General features: G+C 41.0%; 2 protein-coding genes across 3 annotated transcripts in view; both read left to right on the forward strand.

The window, feature by feature from the left end:
* trpc5a (transient receptor potential cation channel, subfamily C, member 5a) overlaps positions 1-9,162 on the forward strand; it is a gene marked incomplete at both ends in the record, with an annotated part of 72,102 nt that extends 62,940 nt beyond the window's left edge. Inside the window, 3 exons of the mRNA XM_083993346.1 lie at positions 2,651-2,692; positions 4,682-4,771; positions 8,044-9,162. Coding sequence (XP_083849472.1) covers positions 2,651-2,692; positions 4,682-4,771; positions 8,044-9,162 — 1,251 coding nt within the window. The remainder of the gene's footprint in view (positions 1-2,650; positions 2,693-4,681; positions 4,772-8,043) is intronic.
* cnpy3 (canopy FGF signaling regulator 3) overlaps positions 1-26,371 on the forward strand; it is a 480,052-nt gene extending 453,681 nt beyond the window's left edge. The window contains exons 2-7 of one of the 2 annotated variants that reach the window (XM_083993368.1): positions 19,962-20,221; positions 21,721-21,847; positions 22,368-22,464; positions 23,735-23,857; positions 24,382-24,499; positions 25,916-26,371. In XM_083993368.1, coding sequence (XP_083849494.1) covers positions 20,083-20,221; positions 21,721-21,847; positions 22,368-22,464; positions 23,735-23,857; positions 24,382-24,499; positions 25,916-26,223 — 912 coding nt within the window. In that variant the 5' untranslated portion in view covers positions 19,962-20,082 and the 3' untranslated portion in view covers positions 26,224-26,371. Of the gene's footprint in view, positions 1-19,945; positions 20,222-21,720; positions 21,848-22,367; positions 22,465-23,734; positions 23,858-24,381; positions 24,500-25,915 lie in introns of those variants that run through there. The other variant, XM_083993367.1, reaches the window with a different exon arrangement.
* Positions 26,372-26,747: the final 376 nt, after the last annotated feature.

The following is a 26,747-nucleotide window of genomic DNA, read 5'->3' on the forward strand; positions in this document are numbered from 1 at the left end:
CGTTACGCCGCCGCCATATGTCCGTCAACCCGGTCGGCGGCGGTCACGCACACGGAGCGGCTCGAGGGTCGACACGGGAACCGTATGTTGATCATCGTGTTGACAAGTCACAGGAGGATTCACAGGCTCCTCGTGCAAAACGGAGTTCAGAGCTCAGAGCGTCGCACGAGCCGCAGCAGAGAGAGCTACTTTTAAACTTGAGTTTTTAACACAGAGATGAACCGCTCCTGTTATTTTTATTTTTATTTTTTTTAAACAATTTGCAAGAAAAAATTATGCACATTTTCTTCCTTCAATGAAATTTGTGATTTTTTTCCTGCAAAATTTGTAGGTTTTTTCTTTGGAAAAAAATGCGTGACTTCTTTGCAAATGTTTTGATTTATAATGTCAGACAAATAAGTTATGGATTGGCACACAAATTTGGAGATGTTTTGCAAGAAATTTTATTGAGATCTCTGTTTCTTTTGTTTTTTTTTTATTTGCACATTTTTTTTCTTGTTAATTAGTCATTCTATATCATCACTTGAAAATTGAGTTTTTAACGCAGAGTTGTAGCGCTCTTCCCTCTCTACTGTATGATAATAATCTTATTATCATTTATTCATACTGGGTTTCTATTTTATTCATGTGTTCGGATGAAGAAATATAATGCATGAGTTTCATATGTTTTATAAGAAGAAGAATCTCAGGCTTCGTTATCGAGCTAGAATCTGATCTGAACATGAAGTTAAAGTATCTCATATTTATCGTACTGAAGTAAAGTAAATATTTCGGTAACACTTTATAATAAGACTACACTATTAATCATTAGTAAAGCATCAATAAATACTGAATTATACATTTCTAATGCATGAATACTCATTATGTAGTTTATAAACACAGTTAGTGGTTATCAATGATGAGTTAAACATTTTTAACTGTGTTTATAAACTACATACTAATGAGTATTCATGTGTTATAAATGATTAATTCAGTATTTAATGCTTAACTAATGCTTAAAGGGACAACGAGGAGTTTTGGAAAAGCGAAGTGTTTCCACACTACATTTATGAGCCTCCACGCACCGTGAAATTCTTTGACCGGTGCAAGACAGACTCATGTTTTCATTCATCAATAATTAAAGTCAGAGGTTGGAAGACGATCACATACCGTCGTAGTTCCCACCATAAACGGAGATTTGGCGGCGTTATTCTCATGACTCGCCACGAAACCGAAAGTAAAGAAACGCTGGTCGGTTCGCCCAGCATTTCCACCACCACTAATAATAACAAAATAACGATAGAGACAAAACAATATATTTATCTAAAATGGACCATTAACAAGTGGTAGCGTAGATTCATTCACATTAATATGAGACTTTTTTATAACCGAATAGAAACTCCTTGTTGTCCCTTTAATAGTGTGTACTTATTATAAAGTGTATATAACACTGACTTGAGTATGGGAAGTAAAAGAAAAAATAAAATAAAAGTGAGCAGTCAGATTTTTACTTTTATTTTTTTTATTTTTTTATTGATCTTGAATTGTTAAAACATTTATGAGTTTTTAACTAGGGAATCAAAATCACTTTTCAACATAAATGAGACAAAATATTTTTGTCTATTTGATGGAAATTAATCTAAAAAATACTCAAAATCATTAAGTTTAACAATTTGACAGTAGAAGAATTATTGATTAAAATGTATTGATGATAAACAATGATTCTGCGTTAAATAAAAGAAATAAAAACAGGTTAAAATGTAATTTAAATTACACTGTGAATAGATTACTATGGAGTTCAGTGATTAAAAATCCCTGAAGTTTAATTAAAATATTGATCATTTATTTTGACATTAACAGAAACAGTAACAAGGACGTGTGTGGGTTTGTGTGTTGTTTTATAGAAACACAATAATAACACACATGACACATGGACACACATCAGCTGTGAGTGTGTGTGTGAAGCTCAGAGGAAAAACTCATCCAGTCACCTGGAGACACACACACACACACACACACACCGAGTGCAGCTGGCATGTTCATGTTCGCCTCAGCTGAGTTATATAAGCCAAACAGCCCACATAGGTTCACAGAGACACACAGATCTGATTAAGGCAGCGAGTGTGTGTGTGTTATTTGTGTTGGTGTGTATGTGTGTTGGTGTGTGTATGTGTGTTACAGAGGAGAGGAAGACGAATTTGAAGTGTGTCTGAGCTGGACTGGAGAGTGTGTGAGACGTGATGAAAGCGAAAGCGAAGCTGTGAATATTGAAACAAGAGGCAAAATGAGGCCGATAGAGGATGATGGATGTGTGTGTGCGTGTGTGTGTGTGTGTGTGTGTGTGACAGAGGAGGAAATGAAATGAGAGGGTGTACACACACACACACACATATATACACACGCACACTGCCTTTATATTATTTTTCCTGTGTTTCTATGAGTCATAGTTAGATGGTCTTGAAGCAGAATCAGAACCTTTATATCGTCTTGTGGATCAGCCCTTCAAAATAAAAGCCTGGAGAAATCCTGGAGTTGTGGAGCTTTAAAACCAGTTTCCAGATTAATAATGATTATTAGGCTGTAATAAACTCTTCGGGGAGGAGGTTCATCATGACTCAGCAGCTGTTTTCAGGAGGTTTAACGTGATCTCTCTCTGTTTTTCTCTCTGCAGGAGCGCCACGCCGACAGTCTGATACAGAACCAGCACTACCAGGTATGTTGTAGATGACACTTCTTTCTTACGTTGATGCTAATTGGGCTAAAATGTGCAGTTAAAGACAGTGAGAAAGAAGAAAAACATGTAGCCTGATGCTTAACAGTCACTGGATGGAGTAGGCTATGGCGCTATGGTTAGCCTAGCCTAGCCTAGCTTAGCTAATCTTAGCGTAGTTTACCAAAAACATGGAAAACATATCTGTCAAAATATGAAAAAAAAGGCTCTAAACACACCTACCACCAGGTTTCTGGCCTTTATGCTAAGCTAAGTTAGCAGTAGCGTCTTATTTAATTTAAGAAAGCTTGGTAACCCTTTGTAATAACTACACACTATTAATCATTATAAAGTATCATTTATAAAACATTCTTCCTTCATTGATGCTAATTTGGGTAAAAGAAGAAAAGCATGTAGCCTAATGCTAAACAGTGATTGGATGGATTATGGCGCAATAGTATGGTTAGCCTAGCTTAGCCTAGCCTATTTTAGATTAGCGTAGCATAGTTTAGCAAAAACATATCTAAGCTAAGTTAGCAGTAGCGTCTTATTTAATGTAAGAAAGCTTGGTAACCCTTTGTAATAACTACACACTATTAATCATTAGTTAATCGTCAATAAATAAAGTATCATTTATAAAACATTTTTCCTTCATTAATGCTAATTTGGGTAAAAGAAGAAAACATGTAGTAGCCTAATGCTAAACAGTGATTGGATGGACTATGGCGCAATGGTATGGTTAGCCTAGCCTAGCCTAGCCTAGCATAGCCTAATATATATACACACATATCTAAGATTAGCGTAGCGTAGTTTAGTAAAAACATGGAAAATATATCTGTCAAAATATGAAAAAAGTTAGCAGTAGCGTATTTAATGTAAGAAAGCTGGGTAACCCTTGTAGCTAATAACACTATTAATCAAAGTTATACATGTTTAGCTCTGGATAAATAATATTAAAATAAATATTTAGGAGACGTTAGTGGTTTATCAAGTGTCTGTAAATGATTAACCAACTATTAAAGTTAATATTTATTTAGACATAAACTAATGTCAGTAGCTAAGAGTTCAGTTCATCATGATGTTTCTTTTATAAGATGAGCATGGACGTGGAGACTGAAAGTATTTTTAGAGTTTGTCCCTGAAGTTAAACTTAGTGTGCGCTAGCTGTTTTTAAACTCCTCGTTGTCGTCACTGCTGTTGATAGTAAAACAAAGTGCACATTGTTCTTGGCGGCGGCCGCTGCTCAGCTCCTCGTCCAGAGTTTGTTGTGCTGCCTCGACACCTCACCAGCTCTGGCAGCAGCTCCGGCGCTTTTTTATTTTGATTTGTGTCCACGGTTTGAAGGATTGTTGTCGCACTGTGTCCTTCGATCACTTCAGCCCAGTGTGTGTGTGTGTGTCTGTGTGTCTGTGTGTGTGTGTGGTGTGTCTTGGCAGCGGCGGAGAGAGTGACAGCACGCCAGAGCCGTCCTGTTTGGCAGGCGCAGGTGTCGACTGTGGGAGGACGCAGCGTGCTAACGTGTGTGTGTTATTGTGTGTGTGTGTTAATGTGTGTGTGTGTGTGTGTCAGGGTTTGAGATGCCGCCCACTGAGCACCAAATGCTGATGAATTTGTCTTTAGTCTCTAAATCAATGAGGGTCAATCGCCTCATTGGCTGATTACTTAATGAGACAATAACATTTAAATTCATCAGTCGGTTGATTCCTGCTGCAGAAGCTCAACACATTTAGATAATCACACAGTAACACAAACACACTCAGCGACAAACAAAGAAATGTATACTCTTTCAACTCACTTAAATTATATATTTTAAATGTATTGTTATTATTAAGTTGCATCATTATCTGTTTATTAATATTATTTATTTCAGTTTTTAGGCTACTTGACTTCAGTTTAACTCGCACTCGGCTCATAACGAGGTAGCCTAATGTGACGGTTGAGTACTATTTAAGTGTTTCAGTGTTTGGTAACCGTGGCAACTGTCCTTTGCAGGAAGTGATCCGGAGCCTGGTGAAGAGGTACGTGGCGGCCATGATCCGCAGCGCCAAGACGGACGAGGGGCTGACAGAGGAAAACTTCAAGGTGGGTGAAGAGATACAGAGACAAACAAACATCAAACAAATTAATAAATAAGAATAACAGTAAGGTGAATCTTTGTGTCCATGAAGCTTCAGTTTGTGTTGGATTATTGCTGCAGGTTTTAGCAGCTTCTCATCGTTAGAGAAGTTCATTAAGAAATTAAAAACTTTCTGATGACGACCACTTGCTGCCTCTGAAGCTCTGAAGCTCTGAACCAGAAGCTTTGCACCTCTAAAGGTCTAAAGCTGAAGCTCTTAAATTCGGAAACTGATGTTCTGACGGACTGAATCTGAAGTTCTGACGCTCTAATGCTGAAGCTATGAATAACCTGAAGCTGAAGCTATAAATGTCTGAAGCTGAAGCTCTTAACGTTTTAAAGCTGAAGCTATGAATGTCTAAAGCTGAAGGACTGAAGCTCTAATGCTCTGAAGCTAAAGCTGAAGCTATGAATTCTGAAGCTGAAGCACTGACGCTCTAAAGCTCTTAAGATGAAGCTATGGATGTCTGAAGCTGAATGACTGAAGCTGAAGCTCTTAAGTTGAACCTATGAATGTCTGAAGCTGAAGCTATGAATGTCTGAAGCTCTAAAGCTGTAGCTATGAATGTCTGAAGCTGAAGCTATGAAGCTCTAAAGCTGTAGCTATGAATGTCTGAAGCTCTTGAGCTGAAGCTATGAATGTCTGAAGCTCTAAAGCTGAAGCTATGAATGTCTGAAGCTGAAGCTATGAATGTCTGAAGCTCTAAAGCTGTAGCTATGAATGTCTGAAGCTGAAGCTATGAAGCTCTGAAGCTGAAGCTATGAATGTCTGAAGCTCTTGAGCTGAAGCTATGAATGTCTGAAGCTCTAAAGCTGAAGCTATGAATGTATGAAAGCTGAAGCTATGAATGTCTGAAGGTCAAAGGTGAAGTGATGCATATCTGAAGCCGAAGCTCTGACACTCGACTTCTCCTCGCCTGCTCAGCCTCCACAGCTCTGATCAACACCAGCAGTTTTCCTTTTCTTTTCTTTTTCCAAATCTTCTGAGCCATGAATTATTCTGAGCTGTTTCAGAGCAGGAGTCATTTCCCATGATGCCTCTGGAGCTCAGCCGGGGCTTTGAAGTGGAAACGTTCCTGTGGGCTTTTCACTGCAAAAACAACATCAGGTGCACATCGGCCTGAATCACTCCCACACCCTCAGTATGTGTGTGTGTGTGTGTGTTTAAAGTGTGTAACATCAGGTGGTGTGTGTCGAGGTAACTCAGTGTTTTACTCTCTGAGCGTTTTGATTCCACATGGAGGAGAAGAAGAAGACAAAGAAGACGACGGAGTCTCTGAGCTGTGAAGTTGTTTGTCCTGCAGCTCGTCTCCGTCCGCGGGGACGAGGACGAAGTGTCTGAACGTTTTACGTCAAAGCGAAGTCAGTCAGTCACACCTGAGCTGATGTGAACAGTGCACTGCAAAAAATTCAAAATCTTTCCCAGAATATTTGTCTTATTTCTTGTCAAAATGTCTCATTTCTAGTCAAAACTAATCTCTTTCCACTTGGAATGAGACTCATCACCTAAAAATTAACTTGTTTTTATAAAATTTTCTCTTGTTTCAAACTAATTTCTTACTTAAAATAAGTAGAAAAATCTGCCAGTGAAAGCAAGTTTTTTGTGCTTGTATTATGAAAGAAAAACTTGCCCCACTATTAGATTTTTCTACTTATTTCAAGTGAAAATATGCTTGAAAGAAGTTTTAAAAAAGTGTCTAAAAACAAGCTACTTTTTAATGTGATGAGTCTTATTAGTGTGAATGCTGAAAGCCATTTTCTTCCGCCTTTTTACGGTCTTCTTCTAGTCCTTCATACTTTGTGCTATTTCAACAATTCATACATCAAATCGTGCAGCTTTTTCTGGACATTATCGGAATTACTTTTCTCTTTTCAAATATTCATACTTTTTGCAATATTCAACTATTTCAGATTTTTTTTCCCCCCATAGAGAATGCATTGGAACAGTCTTTTCAAACTCTTCAAATCTTCTTTCTTCTTTCAGCCACTAAAGCTTCACCATACTTTCTGCTAGAGACTTCATTCAATTTCTAAGCTGTAGACAAACTTTTTAAGTATTCCTCTATGACTCAGCTTATTGATGTCTTCAACAGTTTCTGATATTTGGCAGTTTTAAAATCATTAAGTTTTTTGACAAAATCCAGCTTTATAATGGGTGTGTGTTGCGTCTAACGAGCACAGCTAGAGTGGTGACATCGTCATTCTAGAGTTTTTCTGGCTAAACTGTCAGCACGGCCACAAATTAAACTCTAGACACATTATTTTCTCCAGTTTTGTAGCCACACTTGTCTTCTGGCTAAAATTCTGGTCAAAAATGCAAAGAGACTTAGATAATAATTTAAAATATTTTTTAAATGCAGCCAGGGAGCTCTCTGCTCTCATTCAGCCCAATGCATTTTTTTCACAGCAGCAGGAGAAGGAGCTCAACTTTGTAACTTGCTGTTAAGTGCTTTTTAATTCGTTTTAATTAACCAAAAAATAGTCACAGGTCACAAAAAAGTCCTCTTCTTACTTGGTGTGGCTAATTTCTGCACGTTCCTTACTTTTTTTTTTAAGCAGAAGCCAGTGATCCTCTTATTAAAGGTTTTCTTTGCCCCTCACATACTGTCTGTTTCTGTAGCCTAGTGGTTAGCTCACTGGGCTGAAGACCTGAAGGTTGCTGGTTCAAATCTTGCCTCAACAACAATTATAGTGAATTATTTTCCCAGTCGTCCTCTGTTGACTTCTGATAACTTGCTTCATGTTGAAACTGCTGCTCTCAGCCTGAAATTCACATACATTTTAATTGTAAGTAATTCAAGCTTGACTCTCAAGCTTTCTTGGTGTTGACACAGTGTGTTTCCAACAGGTGCAGCTTTGGGCTCGTTAACTTCAGAGTGAGACAGAGTGCAGCTCATCAACAGACAACAGTCTTTGCAACTGTGTGTACACTGTGGCCTAGAGGCAAAGTCAAAGTCTACTGACCATGAGGTTGTGGGTTCGATTCCTACCTCGGTCAAACATTTGTATGGTGATCAGTCACTGCTTGCACTATTTGCTAATTCTGCAACACTGTTCAGCTGCTTTCAGCATTCACACGCATTTCCATCAGGAAATGCAACTTTATCTAGTTTTAAGTATGAGATTTGTTTTGACTAGAAATAAGACAAATATTCTTGGTAAGATTTTGAGTTTTTGCAGTGTGAAGAATAAAGTTTTGATCTTTTCCTTCTTTCTCTCTTTGCCTCGTTCTCTTTAGGAGTTGAAGCAGGACATTTCCAGTTTCCGCTACGAGGTCCTTGATCTCCTCGGCAACCGGCGTCCCCCGCGGCGACACTACTCCTCCTCCAGCGAGACGACGAGAGAGGACGGCGCCATGGCCTCGGAGGACGAGGGCGACGGCGACGGAGGAGGAGGAGGAGGAGGAGGAGGAGGAGGAGGAGGAGGAGGCATCCAGAAGTCAAAGAGCGTGAGCTTCATGGAGGAGGACACGGGGCCGGCGCTCGGCGTCTCGGCTCTGGTGCGCTCCATCTCCGGAATGACGCAGAAGGAACGAGGCGGCGAGGAGGAGGAGGAGGATCTGGCGGATCTGGAGGAGCGGGGCGTCGGATGGGGGGAAGAGGAGGAGGAGGAGGAAGAGGAGGATGGGAAACCAAAGAGCAACGGGCTGAAGACGACCGGCGTCATCCTGTCCTCGCCGTCCCCCCACTCCTCCTCCTCCTCGTCGTACTTCTCCTCCTCGTTCTCGTCGTCGCTCGCGCGGACGAGGAGCCGTCTGCAGCGGCTCTCGGCCCCCGGCGCCAAAACGACGACGACGGACTCTTTCAAACGCCTCTCCTACCTGTTCTCGCGCTCCAAACGCAAAGCGCCGCCCGTGCCGCTCCCGCTCCCGCTGGGAAGCTCCTACACCATCTCCGACGGCTTGCTCCGCCCGCTGGGAAGCCACGGCCACGGCCACGGACAACTCAGCGACGTGGTGACGCGGAGCGAGACGCGGCTGAACGAGGTGGGCCACCGCCGCCGCTCGTCGTCAACGACAACAGTCGACGTCAACAATCCGTCGTCGTCGTCGTTCTCTTCGCCGCGGCGGACGAGGACGAACGGCGGCGGGCGGGACTCTCTTCTCCTGACGCTCCCGCTCCCGCTACCGCCGCCGTGTCCGTGCCAATCGCTGCACTGTGCTTCCAACATGTCCGAGTCCAGCTCCCGCCTCCTCCTGGACTCCTCCGAGGACGTTTTCCAGGGAGGAGGAGCCGGCGTGGGAGGAGGAGGAGGAGGAGGAGGGATGATGATGATGGGCGGGTGGGTTGGGCCGTGCGATGATGTCATAGAGGACAGTTGTGAGGTCATAGAGGACTCGGTCACCACGCAGCTATAGGAGCGACGGGACAACGGGAAAACTGTTTTTTTTCTTCGTTTGTTCGCAAAGTGGATGAACACGTTCAGAGGGAGGAGAAACAGAGAGAGAGAGGGAGAAGAGGGAGGGGGGAAGGGGAAGTGGAGCATTCCGGAATCCCGCCGTGGAGTTCTAGAACGCTTCATTTTCAAAAAAGGAACGGAACGGAATGGAGCCGAAGGTTCTAAGGATCCTCAGAGACGTTCATGTTCATAAAGACAGTTTGTCCTGTCGTCATCCTGCACTCACACTCACACGCCTGTTAGCTAACGAGCTACGTAGCTAGCACCGGCCGCACTTAGCTACAGAGCTAACAAGCTACCAAGCTAACAGCCTAACACACTACACTCACACGCCTGTTAGCTAACGAGCTACGTAGCTAGCACCGACCACACTTAGCTACAGAGCTAACAAGCTAACACACTATTGAGTGAGCTGAACAGTGAAGGAGTGCTACTGTAGTTGTGTTTGCTAAACCGATAGTTACAGAGGTTAGTGACGTAGCTAGCTAGTTAGCTAGCTATGTCACTAGCTAACGGCTCAGTGTTAGACTCTTGACTCGTAACTTAAACTGAATGTTTTACTGTCAAACAAACCAAATTTAAGCAAAATAAACCCATAGTCAGGCCACACACTTCATCTGGCCCAGTTCCACGGCCCAAATCTGGCCCGTATACGACATGGCTGTAAGACGCTAACTCCACATCTGGACCTATCCTGGCCAGATGTGGAACTACGTTTGTGGGCTGGACATGGGACAAGGATACAGGGCAGATGTTTTGTTTATCTGGGGCCTTATTTATAAAGCTTCTTAGAATTACTTCCAAAACCACTGCTAAGAGATTAATTTACTAAAAGTAAGTTATCATTATGAAGCGTTTTCTCACACTTTTGGTGAAGTGTAGGCCTAGGACTGAATCTTGAATGTCGGTCTCAGCTGAGTTATGACCAAATTTAGCGTAATGACGAATTGCTGAATGGAATCCTTTATCTAAAAATATAGAAAAATCTTTAAAATATCTCAGTGAATAGTTAAATGACCAATGGGAGTGTATATTTTGACAATAATCTACAAAATAACAGAAAATGTATAGGCCTACATTGGGAATGAATCAAAAATAAATGATTCCTAATCTTTGTAATTAATTAATTAATGGTTTATTGTTGGTGAGATGACTTATTAAATCTGTGACAAGGATGATAATTGCTTTTTCAAAATTATATAATTTGGTCATCAAGCCAGAACGTCCTTTCACTCTGGGAAGGTTTGCACACGTCTCTCTCTCTCCCCTCTAGAGGTCTCTTAAATGTCTGGGGGAGTCGGAGCGATTCTTAGACTGATAAATAGCTTTTATTCTTAAATTTGAGAGTAGGACTAAATTCCACAAATTCTCAGCACTTAAGACTAAAGTGGCTCTAAGACGCTTGATAAATACTGGCCCTGATCCCGGTTTAATCTGGCCATCGTCAAACTGAACCATCAGCAGTTTTATCGACATCTCTCTTTTTTACCGTGTGGGGAATAGCCTATGCTTTGAAGTTGCCGTTGACGACAGGGATGCATCACACCACGTTCAGTTCGACACGCGTCTTTATTTACTCACCACATCGCCACAAACTGTCTTTATGAGCGTCGGCCATTTTCCAACGGAGAGAAAAGAGGACGAGATTTAAAGGGACAGTACAAATTCTTCTTCATCTTCATCTTCCCGGACATTGTGGAATTACAAAGAGCCGACAGCGAAATATAGTCACTTCCTGTCTGGTTTGTTTTTCCCTTTAACCACCAGACTAACTCCACATCTGTAACGGAAACAAAAAAAACGGATTTAAATCTTTTTTTCTTTTTTTTCTTTTAAAACAAAAACCTCTGGAACTACAACTAAACTTCCAACGGATCAAACTCGTTGGAATAAACTGTGGAACCTCACGGATTAAACTCTGGATCTAAAAACGGGAATAACGTGGAAACTCTCTCTCTCTCTCCCTCTCTGTTACTCTCTCTCTGCATCAACAAAGGGCCAAGGAACTTTATTTTACCCTAATAACAGTTACACTAGTAATAATAATAATAATAAGAGACTTCTAATAATAATAATAATAATAATAACGAGGACTATTCTGGTTTCTAAAGACTGTCTTTGCTTCTCTTTGAGTTGCCTCTGGTATCCTGGCTTCTCGTTCAGCTCTTCCTTAATAAGAAACACTTTAACCTGATGAATCTAAACATACGGTGATATTTATTGTGAGGAAAAGACGGATGGACGGATGAACGGACGGCGGATGGACGGAAAGAAAGAAAGAAAGAAGGAAGAGGTGGAGTTAGATGGAAGAGAGATGTAGAGGAAAGGATATATAGAGGGAAATAGGGATGAGTTTGCCTTTCTATCTACTGTATTTGGGGAAAAAAAATCTATTTTAAAGGGAAATTTCACCAGAATTTCATCATGACTTTTTTTCTTCTTCTTCTTCTTCTTCTTCTTCTACTTCTTCTTCTTCTTCTTTCTTGAAGTCGCTCCGTGCGGCGACTTCAAACGGTCGGCATGAGCAGAGGCTGTTGAAACATTTTTACTCTGGTTAATATACGACTGTCAGCAGTGAAGTAGAGAAATTATGCATGTGTGATCAAAGAAAAAAATAACACACACACACTCACTCACACACACACACTCACACACACACACACTGAGTAGCTGCTGGTCAAATCTTCTCCGCTCCTTCCTTGATTGTTTTCAGAGATGGACAGAAAGTACTCGACCCCAGTACTTGAGTAAGAGTACAAATACTACTGGTCAAAATTTACTCCAATTTTTTCTTTACTTACTTACTTACAAGTAAAAGTAGCTCAGTCGACATGTTACTCGAGTAAGAGTAAAAATGTACTTGCTTTTAAAAGGTACTTAAAGCAGATATCAGCTTCACGGCCGTTTCGGCTAATGCTGCGTTCAAGGCAGGCTTTTGAAACCGTAAGTTACAGCTTCAAGTCACAACTACGACTTGGTAGCGTTCCAGGTAACCCGTAGCTCGTGTTTTTACCATCCTGTTGTCTGTGAAAGTTCCCTATAACGGCCACTCGTAACTTCCGACCCGTGAACTCGTACCAGATCGAACTGGTATGACTTCACAGGAAGGAAAAACACAAAGTACGAGTTTCTTTGAACGCACCATGAGTTAGCAGCCCCCGCCCTTGTCAGGCATCAATTGGTCCTCGTGCTACGTCACCACATTCACGCGCATCCCTTGGCTGCACACACAGCCCTTCATGCCGTTCTCTCTCCTCATTGGATAACACTTGTATCCCACAAGGAAAATTTTCTCCTCGGGTTACAGCAGAGCAGAGTGACGGAGAGACTCGTGTTTAGGCTGAAATACTTCATGTAAGTGATTGCTGACGGAAAATAGGACTATTTAGGACTTATATTAACAAAAACATTCCACTGATATCTGCTTTAAGTATCCAAAAGTACATGCTTTTAAATTTACTTTAAGTTAAAAGTCAGAGTAAATTTCTTATTTTTCACATGAATGAATTACTATATTTTCTCCTAAATGAATGTAAGGAGCTTTTAACTCTTGTTTCTGAGAATGAACTCTTTGAAAGCAGCTGCACTGATGTGCTGCTTTTAGGGGTTAGGGTTTCCTTCTTTGACAAACACAGCTTGTGTCCAATAGGATTTTAGAAAAGAAAAGAAAAAAAAAAGAGTAGACCTGAAAGTAACGAGTACTTTTCAGCCTTCCTAGAAATTAACTTGAGTAAAAGTAAAAAATATTTGTCTTGGAAATGTATTCAAGTAGAGTAATAAGTACCAAAGAAATCTAATACTCAAGTGAAGTACAAATCCTCTGGATATGTACTTAAGTACAGTACTCAAGTAAATTTACTCCGTTACTGTCCACCACTGGTTGTTTTACACACACACTGTGACCTCACCACCAGCTGTCTTCTTGGCGGCAGAAAAGCTTCGACTCGACTCTCTCTCTGATGAATCAACATCTCCCAAAATGTCACGGGTGTAACCATGGCGACCGCCCTCAGCAGCCAGCTGTCATCATCATAATGTCACATCCAGAGGCAGGAACGATGACACAGCCGTCGGTGACGACCAGAAACAATCGATTGGAAGGAGCCGAGAATAGAAAGTCTGTTATTAAAAACTTGGAACACAGTGGTTTTAGACAGACGTGGCCGCACTCAGAGGCTGATAATACAAATTCTGTAAGTCTCTCTGATATTTTGAGCACATGATGAGAGAGATAACAAGTTTGTCTACAAATTAGGAAAAAATCATGTGTGTAGAGTGTAAATTGTGGCCAGGCCGAGTGTGGAAAGAGAAAAAATCTGGAGTTTTTCTGGGCTTTCTCCCACTCTAACCGATGATGTCACCCACTCTGACACGAACATTCCGTCCAATACACACCCATTATAATCTCATAATTTCTCCAAAAATGATCATGGTCATTGATCAGGGATTGATCAAAAACTGTAATACCTATCAAAACGTGGATTAATACACCAATGCACAAGACTTGTGTCTACTGTTTAAAGTTTAAATGGAGTCTCTAGGTGAAAGTATGCCTGAGCAGTAGACGTTTGTAAAACTCCAATGATTGTTCTTTTTCGCTCTTTTTTCCCCGCCCGTCCCATTGACTTCAATGCGCAGCTTATGTCGCGAAAAATTCGTAAACTGTTGAGAAAAGTAATAGCACACCGATCCCGATCAAACCGCACGTTTTGATATATAATTTAATATAATAGCAGAGCCGCGAGCTGCTCAGAGCTCCTGATCCTTTGATTAATTAATGTCTTCATTAACTCAGGGCGAGAGGGTCGTCAGCTTTAAAAGATTTCTGATTTCTTGTGAGTTCATATGTGTTACAAATATTTAATTAATGGTTTATAACACTAAATGAGCTTTAATGACATTTACATAGACGTATTTATGTATTATTGTCATTATCAGTGAGCTGTAGGATGACTTACTGTCTCTGACAAATTCATATATAAAGTCTGTTGCTATGACAACAGCATAAATGACCCATAAAAACCTAAATATAATGAGACTTTTAAGTGAAGTTTTGGTGCTTTACAATAAGAAAAAACAGAGTTGTTGAGTCCAGATCCTCCCAGGATGTTTCTACTGGAATAAGAATAAAGTATAATTTTATTAAATTAGAATTTTTTTTAAGAAAATATGACAAAATTCAGATTGTGATGTTTAAACCTCAGTTTACGGTTCAAATAAACTCAACTAAACCTACGTATTAAACATAAACATCAGTGTAAATGAAGCAGCTTCTTAAAAAAAAAAACACTTTAAGAAACAGGACGACTGCAGAGAAACCGGAGGAGGAGGAGGAGGCTCCTTGGATCTCTCGGTTACCACGGCAACCGCCTTTGCGTGTTGCCACCCCATAATCATGCGGCCACTCGTGCACACTGCGCCAGAGGGTTCGGTGATCAATCACACTTCATCAATCGCCGTGAAAAACCACAGACACACACACACACACACACACACACAGCAGGAAGGGAAAGGAAGGGCTTTTATTTTGAAATGCTTGGAAATGGACGGACAGACGTATCGATCGGGTGAAATTGATAATGTTCTGTGTGTGTGTGTGTGTGTACTGCCACAAACACACACATGCACAGTAACAATTAGGCACCAGAAACACATGGAGCTGATAATCAATCACTCTGATCGATCAGTATTGGTCGTTCCTGTTTCCCCGGTGGGTCTTTATGACCGGCTGCAGGGTGTGTGTGTGTGTGTGTGTGTATCACCCAGCAATTATTGATCCATCCAGAACCCACAATTAAATTCTGTTCAGCTCCTGATTGATACGTATTGATCGGCTTCTGGTGCAGTGTGTGTATGAGAGAAGAGGCTTCATTAAACCACTTGCTGAGGTCAAACACACACACATTTCCCAGTTGAAAATGCACAAACATAAACAAACAAACAAATAAATACAGTTAATGAATTAATTATTGATCAGTTTCTCTCAAATCAAGAAATCCTATTAAGACCAATCAAGTCTAAGTCTAATCGACTCTTCGGTTCAATGATGATGAAAATATTAAATCTTATAAACAGCTTCATTAAAGCCGCAGTGTGTAACTTATTTGGCTTTTTATCAGCAAAAATCAAACATGTCTTTCATAAATCCGTATTTCACTGAAGTGGAATCACAGCTGCATACAAATGAAAACTTTCTCTTGTTTACATAGAGGCTTGTTTATCCTGTTACATGCAGCATCTGTCGTCTGTCTGACGTCTGCCCCATTTCAGGTGAATGCAACATCAAGAATACGTTCAGATATGCAACCGCACCGCGAGATGGGGGAATTCCTACGTACTATACCTTTTAAGGTGGTTTTCTTTCTGTCTATTGCCTAATTGATTGATAGATAGATTATTTATTGTCACTTCTTGTCACTTTCAGCAACGTTTATTTTGCCTAAAAAGAAATAAGATAATCGCGTTAAATAATTGGCGGAATATATACGGTTCAAAGATGGCCGACTCACCTTCTGCGTTTGCTGACTCAGCAGTTTTTTTGTTACGTAAGTTGAAAGAAAGAAAAGAAAAGAAAGGGGCTGAGATGATTTGTGGTGCAGCTGCTCACACACACACAAACACACAACCACACACACACGACTTACATACGGCATCATTCAGGTTCCCCTCTCACCTTCTAAAGGGATTTGAGCTTTAAAGATAAAAACTTGTCCTTGTTTCTTTTAGTTTTTCTTTGTTTTTTTTTTCAGGTTTCTGTTTTGGATTTCCACATGGATGAATGTATGACTGTGTTATTTTTCTAGAAGCGGACGGCTAGCGCACGTTGTTGACTCTTTAATAAAGGCATCCTTAGAAAACTGGGCTGTGCTGCGACTCGTTATTTAACCAACAAAAAATAAATTAACCACTTTTTATTTCCTCACACAGCATCGACAGTTGTTCAACGTTTGATAAAAACTCTCTGGGTCAAGGAAGGAAGGACAAAGGGAAAGAAGGAAGGAAGGAAAGAAGGAGGAAGGAAGGAAGGAAAGAAGGCAGGCAGGAAGGATTAAGGGAAAGAAAGAAGGAAGGAAGGACGAAGGGAAATACGGAAGGAAGGAAAGAAGGAGGAAGGGAAGGAAGGAAGGACGAAGGGAAAAAGGAAGGCAGGAGGAAGGGAAAGAAGGAAGGATGGAAAGAAGGAGGAAGGGAAGGAAGGAAGGACGAAGGGAAAGAAGGAAGGCAGGAAGGACGAAGGGAGAAATGGGAGGAAAGAATGAAGTAAGAAAGGAAGGAGAGATAGAAGGAGAGAGGGAACAGATTGGGTCAATTAGGTCAAAAAGGAAGGAAGAAGTAAGGACTAAGGGAAGTAAATAGGAATGTGGAAAGAAGGAAGGGAAAAGGAAAGAAAGAAAGATGGAGGGAGGGAACAGATTAGGTCAAGGAAGGAAGCAGAAGGACAGACGAAGAAAGAAAGAAAGACAAAGAAAGTTAAAACAGTAAAGTTCTCTGAGTCTCCTGGGTTTCTCATTCTTTTGCTGCTGCTGCTTTGTTTCTGTTTTAATTCACTCTAAAACTATAGAAAACTAAAATATTACACTGATATTGATTAAAATATTGAAAGAAAAAGAGTGTTTCATGTTTAACTTCATGTCTTTTGGAGATCATTTCATCTTCTACTTTTGCATGATGCCACTGTTATATATACATATACACCTTTTTTTGAAATATTATATAAAATTATGTAATTTGTAGCCAAAATAAAGAAATAAAATACATTAAAAGCCTCCTCTTACATCCATTAATGGTTGAACTGTTGAATTACATGAGCTGACCTGTGAACGGTTACATTTTTATATCAATGCTGGATCTTTGAATTGTGTTTTTTTGTGTATTTTCACTTCGCTTTTTTTTTTTTAAATAAAAGAAAAAAGTTCCTTCATGAAAACATGTTTTTGTCTGCGAAGCTTTTAGTGAATCAGGTCGATGTCACCGCTTCACCTTCTGTTACAGTAAAGCTGCTCTGCTCCATATGATCTGAATGCTTTATTATTATAGTATTATGATTGTTTTTATTATCATTATTATTATTTTATTCAAGGAAGAGCTGAAAAGCAGAGGAGAGAAAGAGAAAGAGAGAGAGATGAGAGTTGTTGAACAAAGCCCTGGCTGCCCGGCGCTGTGTGGGCTGCACTGCTGAATAAAAACCAGCTTTCATCTCTCTCTCTCTCTACATCAACCTCCCCTCCACCAACTCAGTGTCAAGTTCTGCTATGAGACACACAATGATCTGTGTAGAAGTGTGTGTGTATAAGTGTGTGTGTGTATGTGTGTGTGTGTGTGTGTGTGTGTGTGTGTGTGTGTGTGTGTGTGAGGAGCTGGCTGTCCTTTTGGCAGCAGCAGCAGCTACACTGAAGCACCTCTCAGAGAAAAACTGGACTATTATTGAACTACTGAGAAACGCTCTCATCTCGCTGTCAAACACACACATCGCTTTATTTTCTCTGCCTCTTTCTCTCTCTCACACACACACACCTCACATAGACACACAATATTTTATAAGAAGAAGATGATGATGATGAGCCAAGTCCAGATCGACCTTCTGTCACCTCCAGAATACGTTATAAGAAATAGATAAGAAACAGAATTTGAAGGTCATAACTTATCAATTCGATCTAAATATTGACGTTCACTCACAGGTCTACGGTGGCCCTGAGGGTTCAGATCACATGCACAAATCACACAAAACGCACAACAGCAATTCAGTATCGATTTGACCTGATAAGTTAGATCTGCTAAGTCTGAGTCATGTGATATTGATGCTTTTGTTGTGTATTAAAGCAGATATCAGCTTCACGGCCGTTTCGGCTAATGCTGCGTTCAAGGCAGGCTTTTGAAACCGTAAGTTACAGCTTCAAGTCACAACTACGACTTGGTAGCGTTCCAGGTAACCCGTAGCTCGTGTTTTTACCATCCTGTTGTCTGTGAAAGTTCCCTATAACGGCCACTCGTAACTTCCGACCCGTGAACTCGTACCAGATCGAACTGGTATGACTTCACAGGAAGGAAAAACACAAAGTACGAGTTTCTTTGAACGCACCATGAGTTAGCAGCCCCCGCCCTTGTCAGGCATCAATTGGTCCTCGTGCTACGTCACCACATTCACGCGCATCCCTTGGCTGCACACACAGCCCTTCATGCCGTTCTCTCTCCTCATTGGATAACACTTGTATCCCACAAGGAAAATTTTCTCCTCGGGTTACAGCAGAGCAGAGTGACGGAGAGACTCGTGTTTAGGCTGAAATACTTCATGTAAGTGATTGCTGACGGAAAATAGGACTATTTAGGACTTATATTAACAAAAACATTCCACTGATATCTGCTTTAAATATTCAATCAATAACATGTTTAAGACCAGTCTGTCTTCTTAACGTATGATAATATACATATATAGGCCTACATAGATAGATAGATAGATAGATAGATAGATAGATAGATAGATAGATAGATAGATAGATAGATAGATAGATAGATAGATAGATATGTTACACAACCACTGAGCTCTCCCTGTGTGTGTTTCAGCTGTGTATGTGGCGCCCTCTGTTGGAGGAAACTGAACATCACAGAACAGCTGATAACACTGAGGACAAAGATCCTCTATAGAACAGAGGAGCCACTCATGAGCAAAGGATGTGTCACTCTGGTCTGTTTCACAAATTCAATACATTGTCAAACTGGTTTTAATTAATTGTTGATAAATGCACACTGCCCCTCTGATTGATTGATTGATTGATTGATTGATTGATTGATTGATTGATTGATTGATTGATTGATTGATTAATTAAATATACAACTAGATACAGTAGATAGATGTCCTGTCTCTTCTTGCTCTGCAGTGTGACCTCCAGTGACCTCCTGACCCCTCCTCACTCTACTATCTTTATTGATCCTGCTGGCATCTGACCGTGGCACAGATGGTGCTATACCCCAATGTGCACTGTGAAACACAAAGGAAATGCACAAAGATATTTGTGAAGTGTTTTGTTTTTATTTTGTTGGACAGGAGGACTGACCATAACATGTTCCACTCAATTCCAATCAATTTCATTTTATATGTTTTGAGAACAATAGCATCACTTTCCCCTCAACGCATTTCAAAATAAAATGAGACTGTAGACTTGTGCATTTTTCAGATTGGACCATTAATATTTTCAGACACACATTATTAATCCCTGATTAAAATGGTATTGTTACAATCATCAGATAAGATAAGATAATCCTTAGTTTGTCCCTCAGTGGGGAAAATTACAGTCCATATCAAAAATATGAATATAGATAGATAGATAGATAGATAGATAGATAGATAGATAGATAGATAGATAGATAGATAGATAGATAGACAGACAGACAGACAGACAGACAGACAGACAGACAGACAGACAGATAGATAGATAGATAGATAGATAGATAGATAGATAGATAGATAGATAGATAGATAGATAGATAGATAGATAGATAGATAGATATTTAAAAATATATACACCTTTAAAATAAGGAAAGTAAAACTTGTTCTTTGTTTTATCATGTCTATCTGCTCTGCTGTGTCATAAAACAACACACACAGAGTGATACCTCCTGTTCTTTTTGACTCTTTGCCCCCTCCCGCGCCTTCCTATTGGTCCAGCCCTCTGCCACTTCTAGCTCTGTGATTGGCTGTCAGCGCGGCGTGCGTTACGTCTCAAAGGCGGAAGTGAGAGCGGCGCTCAGCAGCAGCAGCAGCAGCTGTAGATAGAGGAGCCGTTAGAGGAAGAAGAAGAGGAGGATGAGAGAGAACAAAACGGTTCATTATCGGTTCTCTGATTAATTATTTTAATCAATAAATCAAACCTGAGGTGACGTCATGTTTGTAACCACGGTTGTTGTGACGTTTTTGGTGGTCGTTTCTCCGGTCGAAGCCGCGAACGATGTGGGAATAAGAGCGAGAGGAGGAGGAGGAGGAGGAGACGACGACTGGGTCCATCTGCCCAACAAATGCGAAGGTAACGGAGACGTGTTTGTTTGTGTGTGTCTGTGTGTGTGTGTGTTGTTGTGGAGGCGCGAGGACAGGTGTCTCTCCTCTTCTTCAGTGACGTCACTACTGGGAAGGAGGAAGGGCCTCGTTGTTTACAGTCGGTTCAGTCTGCTACTACTACTAATCAATAATCAATACGATATGAATAGGGCCACGGGGCAAATAAACACACCCTTCTTTTTATTATTCCTCTTTTGCGTAAATTTTTTTGATTTCGTAGTATTTGGAGGATGCTTTTTTTCGTAGTTTAGCCTACGTCGCGAAAAACTGCGGAAAGAATTTCCCATAGAGAATGAATGGGAGGAAGAGGTGAAAAAACGAACACATTATTGGACTTTTTCAAACCTCTACTGCTCCGGCATACTTTAACCTAGAGACTCCATTTAAACTTTAAAATGTAGACACAAGTGCTGTCTATTGTTGTATTAATCCACGTTTCAATAGGTTATATAGTTTTTGATCAATCACTGTTCAATGACCATGATCTTTTTTTTGTTTGTTGAGAAATTGGTATTGCACGGAATGTTTGTGCTAGAGTGTGTGACATCATCGGCTAGAGTGGGAGAAGTTGTCTGAAATTTTCTGAAATGTTTCTCCTTCCACGCTGCTCACGGCCACAATTTACACTCTACACACATGATTTTTTCCACATTTGTAGACAAACTTGTCCTCTCTCAAACAATGTGTTCAGCAAAGCAGAGAGACTTAAAGAATTTAAACTGTGAGCCTCTAAGTGCGGCCATGTCTCTCTCTGCCCCTCATTGCCTCTAGTACAAAAATATTAAAGAATCGTCACATTAAATGAAATGTTCGATTATTTAAAAGATTTGTCGATTATTTACTTTGTTCATTCAAAAAACAACAACCTTTATTGCTATTGATCAATCAGACACCTTTGAATCGAATGTTTTTATTAAGAACCGTTTAAACTGTACAAAGAAAGAAGAAGTTTACCATCACATACAATTTAAAAAAAACATATAAAGTATCACACACAGGCTACAATAATAAACAGAAAAACATGTGTTTGAAAAGCTGACATTAAAAGAGTGAAATTACACAGCCAGCCATGATCAAAATAGTTGATAAGTCAATCAACAGAAGAACAATTAATTGTCATTTAGCCACTCTGACGGGTTCTAGCTGTAAAATAATGATGATGATGAAAATATTAAATCTCATAAATGGTGTCATAAATTAAATTAATGTTTATTAAGGTGATTTTTTTTCTTTATTCTCTTCTTGTCACTTTCAGCAACATTGTTTTTGTCTTTATTAATTAATCATGTTAAATAATTGGCGGAATATATATATTTTAAAGAGAAATCTACTCTTTTAAGAATTTGGAAATTACACATTTAATATTTTGGCTTCAAAAATGACCAAAATGAATATTCAATTATTAAAAAACGAGCATATTTAATATGTTTTTTCAGACCATTTAATTGATGAATTGTTTGTCGTCAGTGTGTAAGTTCGTCAGCATCGAGATGAAGTCGGCGTTCGAGGAGACAGGGAAAACCAAAGAAGTGATCGACAGGAACTACCGCTTCATCGACAGCAAGGGGGCGCCGCCCATCAAATACGTCAAGTCGTGAGTCTGCTGTGCTTTTATACCTGTGTTAGTGTGTGTTTGTGTTGTGTTTGTGTTTGTATTGTTGTATTGTGGTGGTGGAGTTAAAAGTTTCACTGTTAAAAGAAAAAAAAACAACGCTCCGACCTTTAAGTGTGTGAGAAGGACGTTTTACTGGGTGATTCTGGATCTTTCTCACACACACACACACACACACACACACACTGAAGCAGGCAGCAGGGGACGGGAACTTGGTCTGGTTCAGTTCCTGTTCCAGTTTATTATAGAACAGTGAAGCTGCTGCAGAGACCAGAGGACGGAGCGTTGCAATGCATTCTGGGTAACGTAGGCAACAGCAGGCTGCAACCAGGAAGTAGAAGAGAGAAAACCTAATACATCCATGGAGAAAACTCAATCAATCAAACAAAGAATGAAACAAACAGACAAACAGAGTCAGATGAGACGCTGAGGTTATTATGGGATGTTTATTATGGGATGTCCTGAATCTCTCCTCTCTCTCGTCTCTCTCTCTCCGTCTCAGAGACCTGAGATTCATCGAGGTCGTGGAGAATGTGTGTCAGAGGCTGCTGTCGTACAACCTGCACAAGGAGAGGACGGGCAGCAACCGCTTCGCCAAGGTCAGCTTTTTCCTGTTCATACATGAGTTCATTAAAGGGATAGTTCAACATTTTGGCAAATTGGCCCATTGCCATAATCCCTATAGTCATAGCAGTAGGTTCATCGTTACCTTTAATTGTCGGTGCAAGCTATTTTATAGAACGGCGGAGCAGAGCCGTGAGCTGCTCAGAGCTACGCTACGGAGGCTCATGGGATTTCTTGGTTTCCCTCATCAAACTCATCAAATACACAATCCAACAACTCCAAAACGCTCTGGTGGACAAGTTGTGACCTGCACATTCACCACGCTATGAAATAATAACACAACGTTACCACACAGAGTTGTTTTAGAGGGAAATTCATGCAAAACCGCTGATGCGCGTTGCCTTCAGGGACAGTTTTTCATCAAGCAGTCTCTGCATTTCCCTCTAAAACAACTCTGTCTGGTAACGTTGTGTTATTATCTCATAGTGTGGTGAATGTGCAGGTCACAACTTGTCCACCAGAGCGTTGTGGAGTTGTTGGATTGTGTATTTGATGAGTTTGATGAGTTTGAAACCAAGAAATCCCATAATGAGCCTCCGTAGCGTAGCTCTGAGCAGCTCACGGCTCTGCTCCGCCGTTCTAAAAATAGCTTGCACCGACAATTAAAGGTAATGAACCTACTGCTATGACTATAGGGGTTATGGCAATGGGCCGATTTGCCAAAATGTTGAACTATCCCTTATTAGGTTAAAGCAGAAGTGAGTGGTCCGGTCGTTTTCGCTAATGCTGCGTTCCAGGCAGGCTTTTGAAATCGTAAATTACAGCTTCAAGTCACAACTTACGACTTTGTAGCGTTCCAGGCAACCCACTCGTGTTTTTCCGACCTGTTTTACCGGTGAAAGTCACTATAACGGCCACTCGTAACTTCCGACCGGTGAACTCGTACCAGATCGAACTGGTACGACTTCACGGTCGGAAAAATACGAGTTTCCTTGAACGCACCATAACAGTCTTCGTCCCTACGTCGCCACATTCACGGCGTCCCTTGGCTGCACACACAGCCCTGCATGCCGTTCTCTCTCCTCATTGGATAAAAACTGTAGGATACGATAAATGTTTTCTCCTCGACTCAGAGCAGAGCAGAGGGACTGACAGACCCGTGTTTCAGTCCAAACACTCTATGTAAGTGATTGCTGTCGGAAGATATAACTATTTAAGACTTATATTAACACAAATATATCACTCACTTCTGCTTTAAGTTTGTGTTCTACTTAACAACTGTTTAATGTGCGTGTGCGTGTGCAGGGTATGTCAGAGACCTTCTCCACCCTGCACGGTTTGGTAAACAAAGGTGTGAACGTGGTGATGGACATTCCCTTCGAGCTGTGGAACGAGACGTCAGCGGAGGTCGCCGACCTCAAGAAACAGGTGACGACACAAAACACAGACTTCTCAAAAGGAATAATCCCTAATCAAATACTTTCCCAGAGTAATTTGCCCCAAATGGCCTTTTGCTCCTTGTTTTTCACCAATCAAAATATGTTAGAGAAGAAATCTGTGTTCATTTTTAGGCCTAATTTTAAGATTATAGGCTACATTTAGTGAGTTACATAACCCCCTGCTGTAAACCTCAGTGGAAACTCAGAGGATAGTTAGGCCCCAGGAAACTTTTAGTTCCTAAAAAAACCTCCAACTCAAAGCATTAACAACTAGCCTAGGCTACATCTTTACTACTACTATCACTACTATTATTGACTATTCTCTTTTGTTTAGGCTGGTTGACTAAGTTGTTTAGTAGCTAATAAGCATTTTTAATAACCTCCTCCTTATTGACCGCTGAAAATGTCCGGCCCAGCTTACGGTCTTGGTTTTAAAATCTGGCCCCACTGAATTTGTAATTGAATAGCCCTGCTGTATGTGTATGGTATACTAACTGTGTGTGTGTGTGTCAGTGTGACGTGTTAGTGGAGCAGTACGAGGACGTGATCGAGGACTGGTACAAAGGAAGTCAGGAGGAGGATCTGACCACCTACCTGTGTGAGAAGCACGTCCTCAAGGGACAAGACCAAGGTAATACGTCCACTTCCTGTCCCGGTTTCCCTCCGCCCGTCTCATTCATGTGTCTCAGGCTGTTTTCAAAACCGCATACTACCATACTACCTACCGCAGTATGCAGTATACAGGTTTCCCAGAATGCATTTCAGCAACCGGTAGCAGTAGCTGTAAAACAGGCTAAAAGCTGTTTTATTTCTCGCTCTAGCGCTGTTATTATGTAACTTTATTAAGTTTTAATATTTTTTAATGCGAGAAAGTAACTGTTGAGATCCCAAATATACGGCCAGTTTATCCAAATGACGGCTGTTTAGAAGTTTGCTCCGATGTTTTTCGGAGAAGTGAAGCTCTGCAGCGACTGCGACATCACAGAGGCAGCAGCCGGTCTGCAGAGCTGCTCGGCCGGCCAACCTCCGTCGTCATCCCGGGGGGAGAAAACGATCGCTAATTAACTTACCCGCAGGTTTTTAGGGGTTTACCACCGGCTGGTTAAATTATTTTTAGGAGGTAAATGTTGGTCTCATTGATGAAATCTAACAATTGTGGCAGTAGCATTAGTTAAGTTTGAATGTAAAGTGAAGCTTCCTGTGTGTATGGACAGAAGAGCAGCGCTGCCTCGGAGCTCTGGAGCCTAACGTTACATACAGAAATCACCACATTTACAAAAATAAATAAATGTTTTACAATGAACCGATCAGTCTGCATTAAGTTTTATTTTATTAATTAAAGGGACAACGAGGAGTTTTGGAAAAGCGAAGCGTTTTCACACTACATTTATGAGCCTCCGTGCACCGTAAAATTCTTTGACCGGCGCAAGACAGACTCATGTTTTCATTGATCAAGAATTAAAGTCAGAGGTTGGAAGACGATCACATACCGTCGTAGTTCCCACCATAAACGGCGATTCGGCGGCGTTATTCTCATGACTCGCCACGAAACCGAAAGTAAGGAAACGCTGGACGGCTCGCCCAGCATTTCCACCACCACTAATAATAACAAAATAACGATAGAGACAAAACGATATATTTATCTAAAATGGAGCCATTAACAAGTGTGGGTAGCGTAGATTCATCCACATTAATATGAGACTTTTTTATAACCAAATAGAAACTCCTCGTTGTCCCTTTAAACTTTATAACATAGTTACGGTCCACGGCAAAGATACTTCACTACCGTCTTTGGTTACGGTTAGACGTCAGGGGCGCATTGCATTGTGGGATACAGTACGCAATGTAGACTGGTCAGATGCATACTGGAGATATTTTAGAATCAGTACGACATCTGGGAATTTTTCGCATATTGCAGATTTTGCTTTTGTTTGTATACTGCATACTGTATTTTGACCAAATCAGTACATACTAGCAGTATAGTATGTGGTTTTGAATGCAGCCTCAGTCTCTCTTCATAACGTTTTCCTCCTCTGTGTGTTTCCAGCCTGTCTGGACGAGGCGTGGAGCCCTACGATGAAGAAGGGAGACCCGGCGGCCATCGCAGAGGACAAGAAGAAAAAGAAAAAGAAGAAGGGAGGAGGGAAGAAAGGGAAGGAGGTAGGAGGAGGAGGAGGAGGAGGGGAGGGAGGGGAAAAAGAGCAAGGCTCGGAGGGAGAGAAGACGGCCAAGAAGAAGAAGGAGAAGAAGGCGAAGAAGAAGAAAAAGAGCAAGGCTCCCGTGGAGAAGACGGTGGTCACGTCCGACGAGGAGATCCAGCCGCAGGTTCCTCTGTCCGGAAAGACGGAGCTGTGAGCCGGAAAACTCAACTAAACTAAACTCTTTGTAAAAATCTAAAGTCTGCGGCTTCGGGAAAAAACGTCTTCAGCTGTTCAGTCCGACGTTGTGCTGTTACACACCGTTTTAAAGGGATAGTTCAATTTTTTTTTTGGGCAAATTGGCCCATTGCCATAATAATCCCTATAGTCATAGCAGTAGGTTCGTTACCTTTAATTGTTGGTGCAAGCTATTTTTAGAACGGCGGAGCAGAGCCGTGAGCTGCTCAGAGCTACGCTACGGAGGCTCATTATGGGATTTATTGGTTTCAAACTCATCAAACTCATCAAATACACAATCCAACAACTCCACAACGCTCTGGTGGACAAGTTGTGACCTGCACATTCACCACGCTATGAGATAATAACACAACGTTACCACACAGAGTTGTTTTAGAGGGAAATACAGAGACTGATTGATGAAAAATTGTCCCTGAAGGCAACGCGCATCAGTGGTTTTGCATGAATTTACCTCTAAAACGACTCCCTCCAGCCTCCGTAGTG

This window comes from Trachurus trachurus (assembly GCF_905171665.1).
Source record: "Trachurus trachurus genome assembly, chromosome: 18".
NCBI lineage: Eukaryota > Metazoa > Chordata > Actinopteri > Carangiformes > Carangidae > Trachurus > Trachurus trachurus.